The 15306-nt window shown below is 50.9% G+C and overlaps 1 protein-coding gene across 1 annotated transcript in view; it reads left to right on the top strand.

Moving 5' to 3' along the window:
- Positions 1-11756, top strand: part of SDK1 (sidekick cell adhesion molecule 1) — a gene marked incomplete at its 5' end in the record, with an annotated part of 671475 nt that extends 659719 nt beyond the window's left edge. Inside the window, one exon of the mRNA XM_081035288.1 lies at positions 10589-11756. Within this exon, the coding sequence (XP_080891414.1) occupies positions 10589-10822 (234 nt within the window). The 3' untranslated portion in view covers positions 10823-11756. The remainder of the gene's footprint in view (positions 1-10588) is intronic.
- Between the last annotated feature and the right edge of the window lie 3550 nt (positions 11757-15306).

Genomic DNA, 15306 nt, shown 5'->3' with positions numbered 1-15306 from the left:
AACAGGGTCTGGTGAGCTGCCCCTTCAGATGTGGCCTGGCCGCACTGAGCAGTTACAACCAGGGAGGTGTCGCCCCAAGGGGGTATCAGCTTCCACTGTGACCCCCGCCTGGTACCCACGGGCCTGCGTACCTCAGGCTGCCTTTGTGTCTAGGCATCAAGTTACAGAGCTGAGCAGCTCCCGTGGGGGCCGCGAGAAGGGGATCAGCACCCCCACCCAGGAAGTGCCTTTCCCCATAAGCAGACTGTCTCAGAATCTTACATTCATGAACAAAACCGGCTGAAACAACAACTAGAGAGGTGGTTCCCTGGGGTCAGACCTAAACTTTTGCATTTCAGATGTGCTGAGCCTTGGGAGGGGAGGAAGTCACCAAGCCATTTGCTGGACATGTAGGCGTACCCCACCTCTTGGCATTAATTCTCTAAATCAATATTTAATCTAAAAAAAGTCTCACCTTCATTTTGACCTGAATTCAGGCTTATTGAGCCCTGAGGCTCAATAAAATGGCTTTTTGTAAATTGTGGTTTGTATAAGAACTCCCAGGGAGGCGGGACAGCAGGTGAGGCCAGTGTGACACCTGCTCCGCTGTGCTTCTGGGTTCTGTTTACAAAGGCCGCGGGTCCCCCTCTGGGCCGTAGCCCCAGGCCTGGTGAAAACCAGGAGCAGCACTGCAGATGTTCCAGAAGGTACATTTGTCTGAAATCGAGGGGCTGTCAAGTGAAATCCCGCAAAAACTGACCCGCCGTTTTGTGGTAAAGAAACAGCAGCCTTGTTCTAGTAGCTCGCACCAAATGCAGCCCAGAGGAAGGACAGTCACGGCCCTGCAGCAGATGCTCTCTGTGCCGGCAGTTACGCGCATTCTCACGCGCCTGCTGCCCTTAGAACATAGCGGCGCCAGGATGACCGTCTCAGCACACGTGCATTGGCAGGCTGAAATTAACATTTCAGTGTGTGTTGAGCACTAACTGAGCACCTACTATGTGCCAGGCATACGCTCAGGATGCTCATACCAGCCCGAGGCAGGGCGAGTCTCCCTGTTGTTCTGACGAAAGACCAAGGCTGGGGTCCTCCAGCCTTACGTGGGTCTCCAGAGCCCAGCTGACACCCGCCCCCTCCGTCACCTCCTCCTCCAGCCCCCACCAGGGGTCGGTGGCCATGCCCAGTGCAGCCAGAATTGGATTCATGAATTCTGAACTATTTATTTGAAAAAGCATTCTCAAAACAGTTTAATGGGAAGCAACTGGTCAGTTTCTTCTCTCACACGTGGAGTGTTGTGAGATTCAAATTCAGCTGATTGTTGCGGAGGATTATTAAATGGACATTGGCACTGACTGACAGGCATACAAGGTCAGACAATTAAGTTCACGAACTCATCCTAAAAAAAGTGCTCCATCCCTCTTTGCTGAATGTCACTACTGTCACCTTTGAAGTCCTCCCCTTGGGAAGCTATGCACCGACTCCAGCACCTAGTCCACCCTTAAAAGCAATTTTGGAACTCTTTTTCTGGAATGGCCGTCAGAGCTGTTGTCATATTACCCTTAACATCCTGAATGTCATCAAATTGTCTTCCTTTCAATATTTCCTTTGTCTTTGGGTCAAGAAAGAGGTCATTGGGGGCCAGATCAGGAGACTAGGGAGCGTGTTCCAATACAGTGATTTGTTTACTGGCTAAAAACTCCCTCACAGACAGTGCCCTGTGAGCTGGTGCATTGTTCTAATATAAGAGCCATGAATTGTTGACCAAAAGTTCAAATGATCTAACTTTTACATGCAGCCTTTTCAGCACTTCCAAATAGTAAACTTGGTTAACTGTTTGTCCAGTTGTTACGAATTCATGATGAATAATCCCTCTGATATTGAAAAAGGTTAGCAACATCATTGCAACAAGTTCGCGAACTTAATTATCAGGCCTCGTATACAGAGGCACATGTTCGCACATCCATGTACACCTAAATACAAACACACGCACAGAGATGGAGGAGGGAGAGAGGGGTGACGGGCAGAGAAGCAAGAAGGGAGGAGGGAAGAGGGACATGGAATCCACACAAAATCCTGCAAGGATTTATATAACGAATGAGAAAGCCAGGCTTTCTGAGAGCTGCCTCCTGCCAAGGCCCCATGGAGTTCAGGGTAAGTGCCTGGGTTCTCAGGTAGACAAACAAGACTCGTCTTTTTTCCAGAGTTCTTTGCTCTGTAATCTTTGCTAGGTCTTGACTCTGAACCTTATGAATTTGGCACTAAATATGCCTGGGATCCCAACAGAGGGACCTGGGTGACTCATCCTCCTAGAAGTGCCAGCTCCGATGGAAATGTTTACTTTGAACCACATTTTTTAAACAACTGGATTGAGATGTAATTCAAAATGCCACACAATTAAACCATTTGACATATTGGTTATTTAGGAGTGTGTTTTAATTTCTTCATACTTGTCAATTTTCCAAATTTTCTTCTGTAATTGATTTTTAATTTTATTCCATGTGGTCAGAGAACATACTTTGTGTATTTTAAATCCTTTTCAATTTACCGAGTTTCGTTTTATGGCCCAGCATATGGTCTATGCTGGAAAAATGTTCCAAATCCATTTGAAAAGAATGTGTTATTCTGATGGTGTTATGTGGCGTGTTCTCTATGTGTCTGTTAGGTGTAGTTGATTTATAGTGTAAAGTCTTCTATATTTCTGATCTTCTGCCATCTGTTCATGTATTTCTCTCTCCAGCTTCTGTTGTTATCTATTTCTCTCTTCATTTCTGTCAGCTTCGATTTCGTGTGTTCTGGGGCTCTATTTTTAGGCGCATATATATTTGTAATTGTTATATTGTCTTGATGGATTGACTCTTTTATCAGTATAGCACGCCTCTCTTTGTCTCCAGTAACAATTTTTATTTTAAAGTCTATTTTGTCTGCTGTTAGTATAGCCACTCCAATTCTCTTTTGGTTACTGTTTACATGGGGTAACACTTCTATCCTTTTACTTTCAACCTATTTGAATCTTTGAATCTAAAATGTGTCTCTTGTAGGCAGTTTCTACTTGGATCGTGTTATTTTATTCATTCCGCCAATCTCTACCTGTTGACTACAGTGTTTAATCTCTTCACATTTAATGTAATTACAGCTAAGATATAATAGAATTTACATCTGCCATTTGATATTTGCCTTCTGTATGTCTCATATCTTTATTCTTTTTTTTTTCCATTACTGTCTTCTTTTTTTGTGGATATTTTGTAGTATACCGTTTTGATCCCCTTGTTTTTGTTTTTACTGTATTTCTTTCAATATTTTGTTACTTTAGATTTATACTAAATTTCAGTGACATGTAGAAACTTCAATCCTATACTGCTCTATTCTCTCCTCCCCTTTTGTGCTATTATTAAACATGTCTATACATGTCTATACAATTCATTTTTATACTTATCACTGTTCAGAATTGTATGTCTTTTAAAGAAGTTGAGAGAAGGAGAACAAGTATATATTTAGAGTTTTTCATTTTACCCTACTTATTTACTATTTCTGGTCCTCTTCATTTCTTCCTGTGGATTCAAGTTACTGTTGGGTATCATTTCCTTCCTACTGCCCCCTCTGTGCTCTTATTGTTAAATATGTTACGTTTCTATTTGTTATAGGCCTAACAATACAATTATATACTTGTTGTTTTATGCAGTTGCTTTTTAAATCAGATAAGTGAAGAAAGAAGAAATATGCAATTATACCATCTTTTATAATTACCTATGTAATTACCTTTGTTGGTACATTTTGTTTTTTCATGTGGATTTGAATTACTGTCTGGTGTCACTTGCTTTCAACCTGACAATCTTCCTTTAGTACTTCTTATCAAGCAGGTCTGCTACCAATGAATTTTTCAATTTTTGTTTATCTCAGAATATCTTTATTTGCCTTTATTTTTCAAAGTAGTTTTGCAGAGTATAAGATTCTTGGCCTTGGTGGGAAAAAAAAATAAGCTTCTTGGTTGACACTTTTCTTTCATCACTTTCAATTGTCTTTTGTCCTCTCTTTTTTCTTCTTTCTTTTGCTTGTTTCAAGAGGGTCTTGTCTTTGTTCTTTCAAAATGTTGATGATAGTGTGTCTGGCTATGATTCTTGTTCCATTTCTCTTATTTGTAGCTTATTAAGCTTGTTGGGTGTATAGATTATTTTATCAAGTTTGGGGAGTTCCTTAAGTCATCATTACTTCCAATATTTTTTTCTGCTTCTTTCTTTCTCTTCTCATCCCGGTTCTCTCATTACACATATGTTAATGCACTCGGGACTGTCTCACATTTATCTGGTGCTGTGTCTTTTTTTATTATTATTCTTTTTTTCTTGGTTTTTCAGATTGCATAATCTCCATCAGTCTATCTTCAAGTGCATTGATTCTGTCTTCTGCCCGCTCCGATTACTGCTGAGTCCCTCCAGTGAATTTTTCATTTCAGTTATTGTACTTTGCAATCCAGAACTTCTCATTTGGTTATTTTAAAATCATTTCTGTCTCTTTATTGATATTCTCGGCTTGGTGCGATATCATCATCATACTTTCCTTTAATTCTTTAAACATGGTTTCCTTTAGTTCTTTGAACATATTATTATAGCTGCTTTCAAAGTCTTTGCTAACATTTGGGCCTCCTCAGAGGCCGCCTCTTTCTTTCCCTGTGTATGGGTCACATTTTTCTGTTGTTTTGAGAACAGGCCATTTTAAATAATACATTGTAACAACTCTGAATACTGATAGCCTCCTTGCTCCCAGGATTGTTGTTGCTGGCTTATTTGCTTATTTATGTGTTCCGGGAAGACTCAATGTGCCCTCTGCCCTCGCCCCTCGGCGGTGCAGCCTGGGACACGCATGCGGTCTCCTGACCACCAGGGATGACCACTGCCAGACCCAGCCCCTTTTTCTCACCTCCCCGTTAAGATTCTGGGTGGTCTACCACTATTGACATCACACTCAGCTGTTAACCTCCACTACTTGCCAGCTCTATGATTTTTGACAGGACCCCAGGGTATAAATTACTCCACAGTTAGTCCCGTGGAAGTCCAGTCCTTTGACTGTGGCAGGATGCTGTCAATCTTTAAATTTTGCTCTGACCCCAAGAGGGCTCTCCTTAGCGGCCCTCTCCCTGGTTCTCTCCGTTAAACTTCTGACGGGTTTATTGCTTCATTTATTACAATCATAGAACTACCAGCTGCCTCTTACGTTTCCCAGAAGGTCTACACTGTTCTCAATAACAAGGGCGTGCTCGGTTGCAAACGTCCTCTTCAGCAGAGCTGGGGAGCTGTCTGTTCTGGGGCACCATGCCTGCCCTGTGCAGGACCTCTCAGTCACAGCACCAAAGCTGCGGTGGGGACAGCAGCCCTCTTCTCCCATGATGACATACCTGCTGTGCGGGGGGTACTGGTTTGAGATGGGAGTCCCTGGTCTTCGGGGCTTGCCCTGCCCACGTGGATTGTCCCCCCTACAAGCGAGCTGGGCTGAGGGCAACCGGGGCTCAGGATTCTCGGTCTGCCACACCTGGTGTACACCATCCAGCCTATGAGTAAAGACCAAGTGACGGAAGGGTGCCCACTTCTCTTGGTCCCACGTGCCCGGACTGGAGTTCTGCAACGTGGAGCTGAGGGCAGCACTTGTATGAGAGATGCTGGCAGCTTCCTCCCCCAGGTCAAACCAAGTTCCTAGAGAAGGAGCTGGGAGGACAGGGAGCCCGTCTTCCTGGCCACCTCTCAGAGTGGTGCTTTGGTCACACGGAGCTGGGGGCAGGGGAGCAGGTCATAGGTTAAGTGCCTCAAACTCTTGCTGTTCTTAGTGAAATTTTGATTTTCTGGAAAAAAGAATTCTCCATTTGCTGTATGTTTTTGCAACCATTTCCAGAGACTTTACATGGTTGTTTATAAAATAATTGTCCCCAGTTGAGTCATTATTCCGCTGGGAAGGGGATCTCCTGCGCTCCTCACACGGCCTTTCTGGAGGTTTCCTTTGTACTCAGAGTTGATGGTACTGATATTCAGTGGGGGCCTTGGGCTGGGTTCTGACATTGGCTTTCCTAACATAACATTGACTTCTGGCCTGATCCCTTCACCCCCCAATTACAGAAACAGTCAAGTTACAGGTAAGCAGGGGTCCAGGGAAAGCAGACCTGGGGGTAGCCCACTGCAGAAGAGCCCCAGGAGCTGAAGCACTCATTTCAAAGGGGTGACTTAGAGCTGGATTTAGGTCTAAGATATTTATCCTCCCCTCAGACAACAGCTTCTAGGTTTAAATACATTGTACAGGGAGAGGTTAGGGATGAAGAGTAAGTACGTTCTGAGCCCGGCTCAGTCAACGGTGTGACCCAGTGTGGACGCAGGAGTGAGGAGGGTGACGCGGTCAGGAGGGGCAGGGTTCCCCCGTCCCCCCCTCTCTGGAGCTGGGGGAAGCACAGACTCAAAGCCCTTCCGTGAAGCTGATATTTTACTAAGAAAAGAGTGATGTTGTCCTTTTTCTCCGCGGTGTCTTTTTTAACCATTTTCAGAAATACTGCTAAAGCGAATATTCTGAGAATCAGTTCACAGGTGCACAAGAACCTGCCTGATCAGAGCTGCTCTGAATTAGGCCATCAGCGTCACGTGACACAGACTGCAGCTGTTTCTGTGTCTCCAGCTAGAACTAAGAAGGTTTGCCACCATTTTATCACCCGGCGGCTTATGAATTATATCAGAACTGCTGTTCAAATTGCATTTCAAAAACTGTTTTTGAAAACCACAGAAACAGTTCTCAAAATCTCTGCTGCTCCAACACACTTAGACCAGCCCCTCGTACCTAATTAATTCCCTAATAATATTCGAGTCTTTCATCTTGCCAGTGTAATACCAAAAGTGTTGAGATTATCTCTATTAGCTGCTCGCCAGGCATCTGTGCGCCTTTAGAAGCTCCCACAGTCAGTCGGCCACCACATCCAATCACACGCTGGCCTTCTCCGGTTTCCTAGGAAACCACACACATCTCTACTTCATATCACACGGGAAACTTTTAAAAATCCTGCGGCATTTCTTTTTTGTCAATAATTCTAACTCACTGAAATAGATCCCCATTAAAAAATAATAATGTCATGTAAACAATAAACAGAACGGGCAGCAGGAGGAAGAATGGCATTTTAATCCAGCACTTGCTCGTGGAGCCAGTGGCAGGGTCTGAGCAGGACCCAGGAGGCTGGCTTCCGTGTCACGTGGCCCTGGCAGCTCTCACTCCTCCTGCGCCCACTCGCAGTCTCCTCTCTCTCCTTCTGCACAGTGGTTTGCTTCTCCCAGAGTGGCTTTTGGAACCACATGGGTGTATCCATGAGCCCTGGCCACTCAAGGCTCACAGCCACCAGCTTTGTCCCCACGTAAAGAGCTCCGCTCTTCCAGGCATTGAGAGAAAAGCCCAGGGCACATTTCAATTGGTCCAGCTTATGTCGTACGCCCACCCATTGACTAGCCAGGGCTTTCGTTCAGCCCATGGGAAAGGTGGAGAGGGGTCTCTTCCTGAACGACTCTTGCCTGTCTCCTGCCAGGACCTCTTCTCCGTGCCCACCTGTCACAGACTCCTCTGTTCATGCTATGGGCCTTTGAGATCTTTGGCTGAGAAAATACATATGGTCATAGCTACTGATCCGTCTCAGATGAAACTATATTTTATTAGTCACGCAGCATGTGGGTGGGACCTTTGGTGCCTGGGTTCTCAAAGCAGGGCTGGCATGCTGTTAGAAACGCTGGCTCCTGGGGGAACTAGAGGTCTCTCCAGCCTGCCCCTCAGCCCCACCCGGCCATCAGGAACCTGGCTTCTCTCCAGCATGGACAGCTGCAGGGAGGGCTGAGCGAGGGCAGAGAGGGGGAGAGAAGTGCCCGAAGGGTCACCACTGAAACGGGACCACTAGCACAAGTGACTGTGCTTTTGGTGATTTGTCTGCCACTCAGGGAGACTTGGTATGAAACCCACCCACATAAAGTGTTGCACTAACATTTTATAAAGCTGATGCAGGTGTCCCCAGAGTGTTACTGAAAGGCTTATTTCTGCTGCTGTTGGCTGTGATACCAGTGCTGGCTCTCGCCCCCACTCTGCCCCGAGCAAGTATGACCCTGAGAAGGCCACTTGCTTCTGTGGGTCTTGGTGCTTTCAGACACAAAGTGAGAGGATTGGGCCAATTGTTATCCTGACATTTTCCTCATGAGCGTCCTTGGCGGGGGGGAGGGTGACTGCAGAGGCTCAGAGCCCCGGATGACGCGGCCTGAGAGGGCGCAAGGCTTGAACCTTCTATGAGACCTCAGAGCGTCTGAGCTTGACCCGCTGTGAAACCTGGCTGTGATTGCTGTCGTCCAATCCTGGTGTTCTGTGAACTTCTCGTAAGAAAAGGGTGCAGTCGGCATGTTTGAGCTCTTTCCCCTAAGCTTCAGAAGCTTAGAACCCAAATCGGTGTCTGAAGAAGTGACAAACCCGCGCGAGGACTGAGAACAGACCCCTCCTGCTTCCCTGGATGGCATCACTTCCCTTCTCCCTGTGCAGCTTAACGCAGCCTTGTAAGCCCCCTCCAGGCGGCTGGAAAACAGATGATAGTAAATCCTACAGCCCCAAAGCCAGGTGCCTAACCTCTCATCTGACACCCTTAAGGCCATGTACCGAAGAATTCAGTGGATTCCAATATTTCTGCAGCAAAACCCAACTTCACACAAAACGGGCTCCCATCAGGTCAGGCTTCGCCACCCAACGAGCAGGAACGGCAGCTTTTGGTTTCAGAGTGTCGTGGGTTTGGGGTTGTCAACCCGTTTGGCTGATGGAGGGGGCGCCTGGAGTGGGGGGGCCACGTCTGCTGAGGCAGCAGGAGCATGGCACTGCAGGGCTCAGATGTGGGCTCCCACCGCCCACGAGACCTGGGCAGCTTGCAGGTCCTTCTCTTCCTCTTGTTTCATCCATAAAATAGCAACAATTAACACCCACTCTTAAGGTCACTGTGCAGTCACACATTGAGGCCTGTTGTGCAGTAGTGACCGCTGAAAAGAAGCCTGGTCGCCTGTAGTGCCGTCCTCGTCGTCACCCGATTATGGAGGAGTGGATGTTCTCTGCACCTTGGGGGTAATTCCGCAGCCCTGCGTCAGGGGAGCTCTGACTCGGTGACAAGCAGAGCAACCACAGACATGTGCAGCTGCTGACTGTTTGTTTACCCTTAATACGCTGAAAAGCCCCAAATCTGTGACTTAACGTTATCTACAGGTAAATAGTCCAGTTAGGGTCAAATTTTCAGTCTGCGTGGGAAGAATCCCAGGAGACCCGGGCCCCACCTTCTATTTGAGGGATTACAGGACGAAATGCTGGCCGTCAGGGGGACACTGTCAGTCCACGGATCAGAGCTTCCTGTGTGGGCAGGGGTGTGCGTGGGTCACTCTGACCATCAACTGAGGGAGAGTGGAGGCAGGCACGTCACTCACTGTGCTCTCTGCAGACTCCGTGTAAAGAAATGACAAGCAGGCAGCCTTCCCCTCTTCCCGCCCCCACCCCAGCCTGCCGGCTGATGAGAAATGCACATTCCCGGGCCCCACACCAGGCCCACTGAATCAGGAGGGCAGGAGCTACGCCCAGGAATCCGGGCTCTTGTGAAACTTCCCTGGTGATTCTGGACAGCACCTGGGGGTCTCTCACTCCTTTCTATTTCTCCTGATACCCTCTGGGAAGGGAGAAAAGGTCAGGTGTGGCTGACCCCGCTCAGGCACTGGAGCCCAGAGAGGAGGCCAGGCCTGCCGGCCGGGCAGCTGGAGTGAGAGGGACGGAGACGGACGGAGCCACAGGCTCCTGTTCCCTCCTTGAACTTTCACGCTGTGTGGCCTCTGCTGTGTCTACAGACCCATTCTTGGACTATCTGCCAGGTCCCCTGGGGCAGGGAAGAGCCCACTATGTTTCCAGGGTCTGGTGGCATCACAGCCTCCTAGCGGCTCGGCGGGCTCTGTACCTACCAGGTGGCAGGGCCCGAGGGTGAGGGTCACAGGCAGAGAGCTCTCCATCCTCCTGGGAAACACTTCAGCCCCCACTCACCTTCAGCAGTCCTTCCAGTGACTTCTGGGTCACCTAAACCGTAAAATACAAGAAGCAGAGTTTTGCTTTATAAAAATGACCAGAAACTGTGGACCAAATGTTCTTAATGAAGCTGCAGATTTATTTCATAAGAAGAAAGGGGGGGGGGAATCCCTGAGAGACTGGTCTTCGCACATCAGGGGACTGCCCAGTCAGCCCTCCAGCTGTTCTCTGCCCTGTGGTGCAGGCAGGCACTTTCAGTGCCCAGGGAAGAGGGGAAGACAGAAAGGTGGACATCGCGGGTCATTTAGGGCCCCATTTCCTAGTGACCTCCCATAGTGGCCTGCATGGATGGGAGTCACGTGGAAATCCCTGTCCCGTAGGGGACACACCCCTCATCACCTCCACGCCAGCTCAGGATGGGTTCCCTTTGGTCTGTAGCCTGCAGCGTGGCCCCAACCTTCCCTGGTGCCCCTGCCGCCCTGTGTCCCCCAGGACCATTCTCCCTGGAGCTGCCCTCCCCATGTACTCCCTCCCTGGTGCCCGTGCCCCTGTGTCCTGCTCACACCTCTCTCTCCTGCAGGGCACGGACTCCGAGTCTGAGGACACGCCCCCCCAGCACTCCTTCGTCAACCACTACCTGAGCGACCCCACTTACTACAACTCGTGGAAGCGCCGGGCCCCGCACAGGTACGAGGCAGTGGCCGGGGGCGAGGGCCCGCCGCTGCACACAGTGGTCACCACGCAGAGTGCCGTGTTCACGCCCGCGGGCCCTGGCGCCCGGACTGCGCTCACCGGCTTCTCGTCCTTCGTGTGACCCGCCCCTGCCAGGGCCACCTTGGACCTCGGGAGTCCACTTCTGTTAAGACAATCAACTCCGATAACTGAGCTCAAGTTTTTGTTTCAAAAGGATTCTGATAGGGGATGGTTTTACCTACTTGTGGACACTAGGTTTCAATTAGGGAGGTTTTTTTAATGGTTTTTTGTAACATCACTGCAGGAAGCAGGTTTCTTTGCTTTGCTTTTCTTTTTACGAGAAGGTGTATTTCACTGGTATAGTGGCTTGGCACCCCTGAACTCGGAAGACCTCAGATGTCCCAGGCTGGGCTTCTCCATCCTAGCGCCCATCTAGGAGGCTGGGGGGGAGGAAGGGCGGGCGCCGCGGCCAGCGAGACCTCTGCCTGCCTCTAGCCTCCGCCTCACTCTACCTCCTGGGCCTCCAGAGGACCAGCGTCTCACCTGTGACAGCTCCGGCCACACAGCCCCTCCCGGGGTGTGGAGAGGGAATGTCTGACCTGGGCTAAGGGCTTCCTGACCCAGCTGCAGCCATCTCTGGAATGTCCTCACCCAGCAGTTTTTAGGTGGAATCAGCTTTACGGTTCCCGGTTCCCAGCAGCCAGCAGGGCAGGAGGTCCTCAGGCGCTGTCCTCTGACCGTGATGGCTCAGAGGTTGCATTGTGTGTCATCCGCTGGTGAAATATTCGGGGCTTACTTCTTCTTTTCTTTCTTTAAACCTGGTAGTGGGGGAGCAGGAAACCACCTCAGTGGAAGCCCCTGGACAGCCCTTGCTTAGCAAACTAGCTCCTTCCCATGAACACACAGCACACGGCCAACCCGCTGACGCAGAGGGAAGACGGCGTTTTCCGAATTGCTTATTCTGTAAGAGGTGTGCATTGTTAACCAGAGTATTTTTTAAATCTTTTTATCTTTTTTTAAAATATGTCACATGAAATGAATGAGTCTCTGCTGTCTCCAGGTGCCTTTTATTAATCGTTTAGCTTTGTACATGGGAAAGATGAAAAGCGACAGTGTCTCCACATAAAGCAAACGGGCTCTGGGAGAACGAGGTGCGCAGTGGCCTCTCACCCGGTCCCCGCCATGCAGGCGGGCACAGCCCTGCTCTGAGCACAGCCTCCACAGGGCTCCCAACACCCGCTGCTGCCCACTGCTTCCCGACCACCGAGGCGGCTGCTGTCCCTTCCCCGCCCCGACCCCAGGCCAGCTTCTAGCCTGAACGGGTTTTCTGGACATATTTTTTTCCTTTGTTACAGTTTTGTTTTCGTTTTTTAGCCAATGAAAATAGCATGAACTGGACTTTGGAGAGTCCAAACCACAGCTGTATGTCCAGCCATCACATTATTTTCGCAACAGGTGAAGTGGCTGAGCGGCAGGTAGCCCACCCCCCACACCAGAGCCAGGTCTGGGTGTCACAGGAGTGCTGCTGGTGCCAGGCTGTGTGTGCCCGGGGCCTGGGAGGCCCCATGTCCCCACGTCACCCGCAGGAGTATGGCACATGAAAGACGCACGGCCATTCTGTCGACACCCCCCCACCCTCGCCCAAGACACAGGGGATCAAGGGTCTGTCTTTCCAGGGGCCCAGCCAGTGCTGTGAGGGTAGGGAAGGGCTGGGCCCAGCAGCTGGCCAGTGGGGTCTCTACTCCTCCACCATGGGGTGGGGGTGGGGGCGTCAACCCTCTGCTTTCAGAGGTGCTGGGTGTGGCTCCAGGAGACCAAGGAGAGTTTTGTGTTGGGTGAAAAGCCCCTTTTCCAAACATAGAAAGTGTGGAAAGTTTCTCTCGCTCTCCTCCCTATCCCTCTTTTCCTTCCTTTTTTCCCTTCTTCTTTTTCTGAGTGGAGGGGGAAATATTCTAAACCAAAAATCCTGGATGCTCTGCCCAAAGGCACTTCTGCTGAGAATCACTCCCTGCGGTTCCATGGACAGGCCCCCCCTTGGAGCACAGCGACAGCGAAGGGGCCAGGAGCCGTCCAGCTGCAGCCTGTTTCCTGCGGAGAACATGGCACACGGCCTCTGCGCCCTCTGCTGTCTAAGCCACGTGGACTTCGCTTTAAATAGTGGGTGGACGTGTGGAAACATTTTAGGATGAGGACGATTCGGATTGAGGTGTGTTTTTTGCTTTTGGGTTCTGTGACAACGTGACCCTTTTTTTCAGGCTCGTTATAGTTCCTGTATTTTCTCTGCTTTTAGTAAACTTGTTTTGTATGGCATTGTCTGTCCGCGGCTGCGCTGGCCCTGTGACGGCTGATGGACCGTTCCACTGTCACTCGGGGCTCCGGCCCCTGAGGACACCTGCACCAAAGGACCAGAGCTGGGTGACTCCACTGAGAGCTCAGCCTCCCAGAGAAATATGGGCTTGGGAAGCGTCAGTTCCTAACCTCTCGTCTTTAGGGAGGAAAGCAAAAACCACACACTAGGAAAATGGATATTGGATGTTAATCTCAGCTCTAAAAGCAGGGCAAGCACCATTCCTCTAACCAAGGCCAGATGAAGTGTCCCCTTCTTCTGTGGTGATGTCAGGGGCCTCAGGACAAGTAGGAGTTGAGTCCCCACACGGGAGCCTCCAGGGGGTCATTGAATATTTCCCTGACAGATGCGCCGCCTTTGCTGGGTGAGGATTACGCAGGGAAGCAGCTGGGGGCCCTGCCCTGTGCCGGAGCGGCAGGGGCTCTGCAGGTCCCCCTCTCCACGGGGCACCTGGGCACAGGCTTCCACACAGCGTAGCAGGGGGGCGGGCTGTGGGCCGTCCCTGTGCCCCTCGGGCATTGAGCACATCAACTTGGCCTCCTGGGCTTCCTGCCTCTGAACGAATCTGTCCTCACTGAGCCCGGCCCCAGCCCGGCCTTCCCCTCAGCTTCTCGCGCCATGCTTTTAAGGAGCACTCAATCACATGTAGCGAGGGACACCGTGAGGGGCAACGAGGGGCTGGCCCTCCACCCAGAGCCCCACACGCAGGAGGCCGGTGCTGTGCTCGGGCCTGCTCATGCCTGGACGGCGCGTGGCATTTGACGTGGTTCCCAGCACGCTTTCCAGTTTCTCCGAGTCCTTGGCTCATAGTGTGTCCCTCCTCGGTCCGCGTGTCCAGCTGTGGCTCTGAGTCAGCCTCCCTGTCGCATGGAGCCAGTCCCACATGTGGGAACAATGTCGAAATCCATGAACTGCAGAGATACGCCTCATGTCCTCTCAGTGTCACCTCCTGGTGGACTGAGAGCTTGGGTCAGTCCTGAAGTTTCCCAACAGCATTTTCTGGAATTGTGGAGAAAGGCGGAACTCATTAAAAAAACAAACACAGAAACAAAAACAACATGTAGGAAGACAGGTGCTATGAGTATGATTTTTAATAAAAACGTCATTTTGTTCCTTATGTGCTTGTGATTTTCTTCATCAAGTTCTGATGAAACGACTCATGGATCCCAGGGTTAGAAACGAACCTGCACCCAGTGCCCTCCAGACCCCACTCCTGGTGAAATGCAGGTGTGCACGGACCTCGGGGTTGAGGCCAGAGGAATGACAGCCTCCTAGGGACAGGCACAGCCCAGGGGAGCCCCGGCCACAGCCTTGTGGCCTGAGGCAGGCGGCATGGAGCCTGCGTGGACAGCAGCCATTCTCACCTCCGCCCCACCTGCCCTGGCCATGCCCTCGCACAGACTTCACGGGTGCCCGAAGGAGTGCTGCTGCTCGCAGCTCTTAGCCATGGTGGGGGAATGCCGGCCGGAGAGAGACTGCCCCCCCCCTTCCTCTAATGAAGGGGCGTGACAGAGCGTGTGGGACAGGGCATGTGGGACGGGCGTGTGGGACAGGGGCGGTGGGGCTGCAGTGCCAGGTCCACCAGGAGGGTCCCACCAGCCTCAGAGTGTGGTTCTCAGCCATGGTGTGTTGTAGAATCATGGGGTGTTTATGAGTCTGGGTGCCCAGGCCACACCCAGACCAAAGCTCCCCCCAAGTGACTCCATGTGCAGCCACGGAGGACACAGGACACGTGGGAAGAGGCAGCAGCACTTCTGCAGGGAGGACAAGGGCCTGTGGTTCCCACTTCGCCTTTTTGCTCTGAAAGCATCTCTTCCGGAGTTGCCGGAGGTAACACTTCCCTTTTCCCTCCCCGCCATTGTGCCCACACATGAAGTCTATGTCTGCACGTTCCACCATCCCCAGTGTCTCGGAAACTGCAGCTGTGTGTGGAGGCGGCTGACGGTCATTGAACCCACGCCCAGTGCCAGTGTCCTGTGCCCTTGGCACCTGTGAGTCGCAGACACTGAGGCCAGTCGGCCAGGGTCCCGCTTTGCACGAGACATGCCGGAGAGGTGACGCCGTCTGCCCGGTGCACAGCCGGCAAGGGGTGTGTCCTGCGGGCCTCAGCTCCCGCTTCCCGCACAAGGACGCAGGACATGGTGAGGCCAGAAAGGAACACCCACGGAGCCATAGATGAGGAGTCAGACCACTATAGTCTCGCTGGCGGCTGGGTTGGAGACACAGGAAGCAGGAGCCACACAGTCAGCCACCCACTG

Source organism: Rhinolophus hipposideros (genome assembly GCF_964194185.1).
Source record: "Rhinolophus hipposideros genome assembly, chromosome: 23".
Lineage (NCBI taxonomy): Eukaryota > Metazoa > Chordata > Mammalia > Chiroptera > Rhinolophidae > Rhinolophus > Rhinolophus hipposideros.
This window is presented reverse-complemented; position numbering and strand designations above follow the sequence as displayed.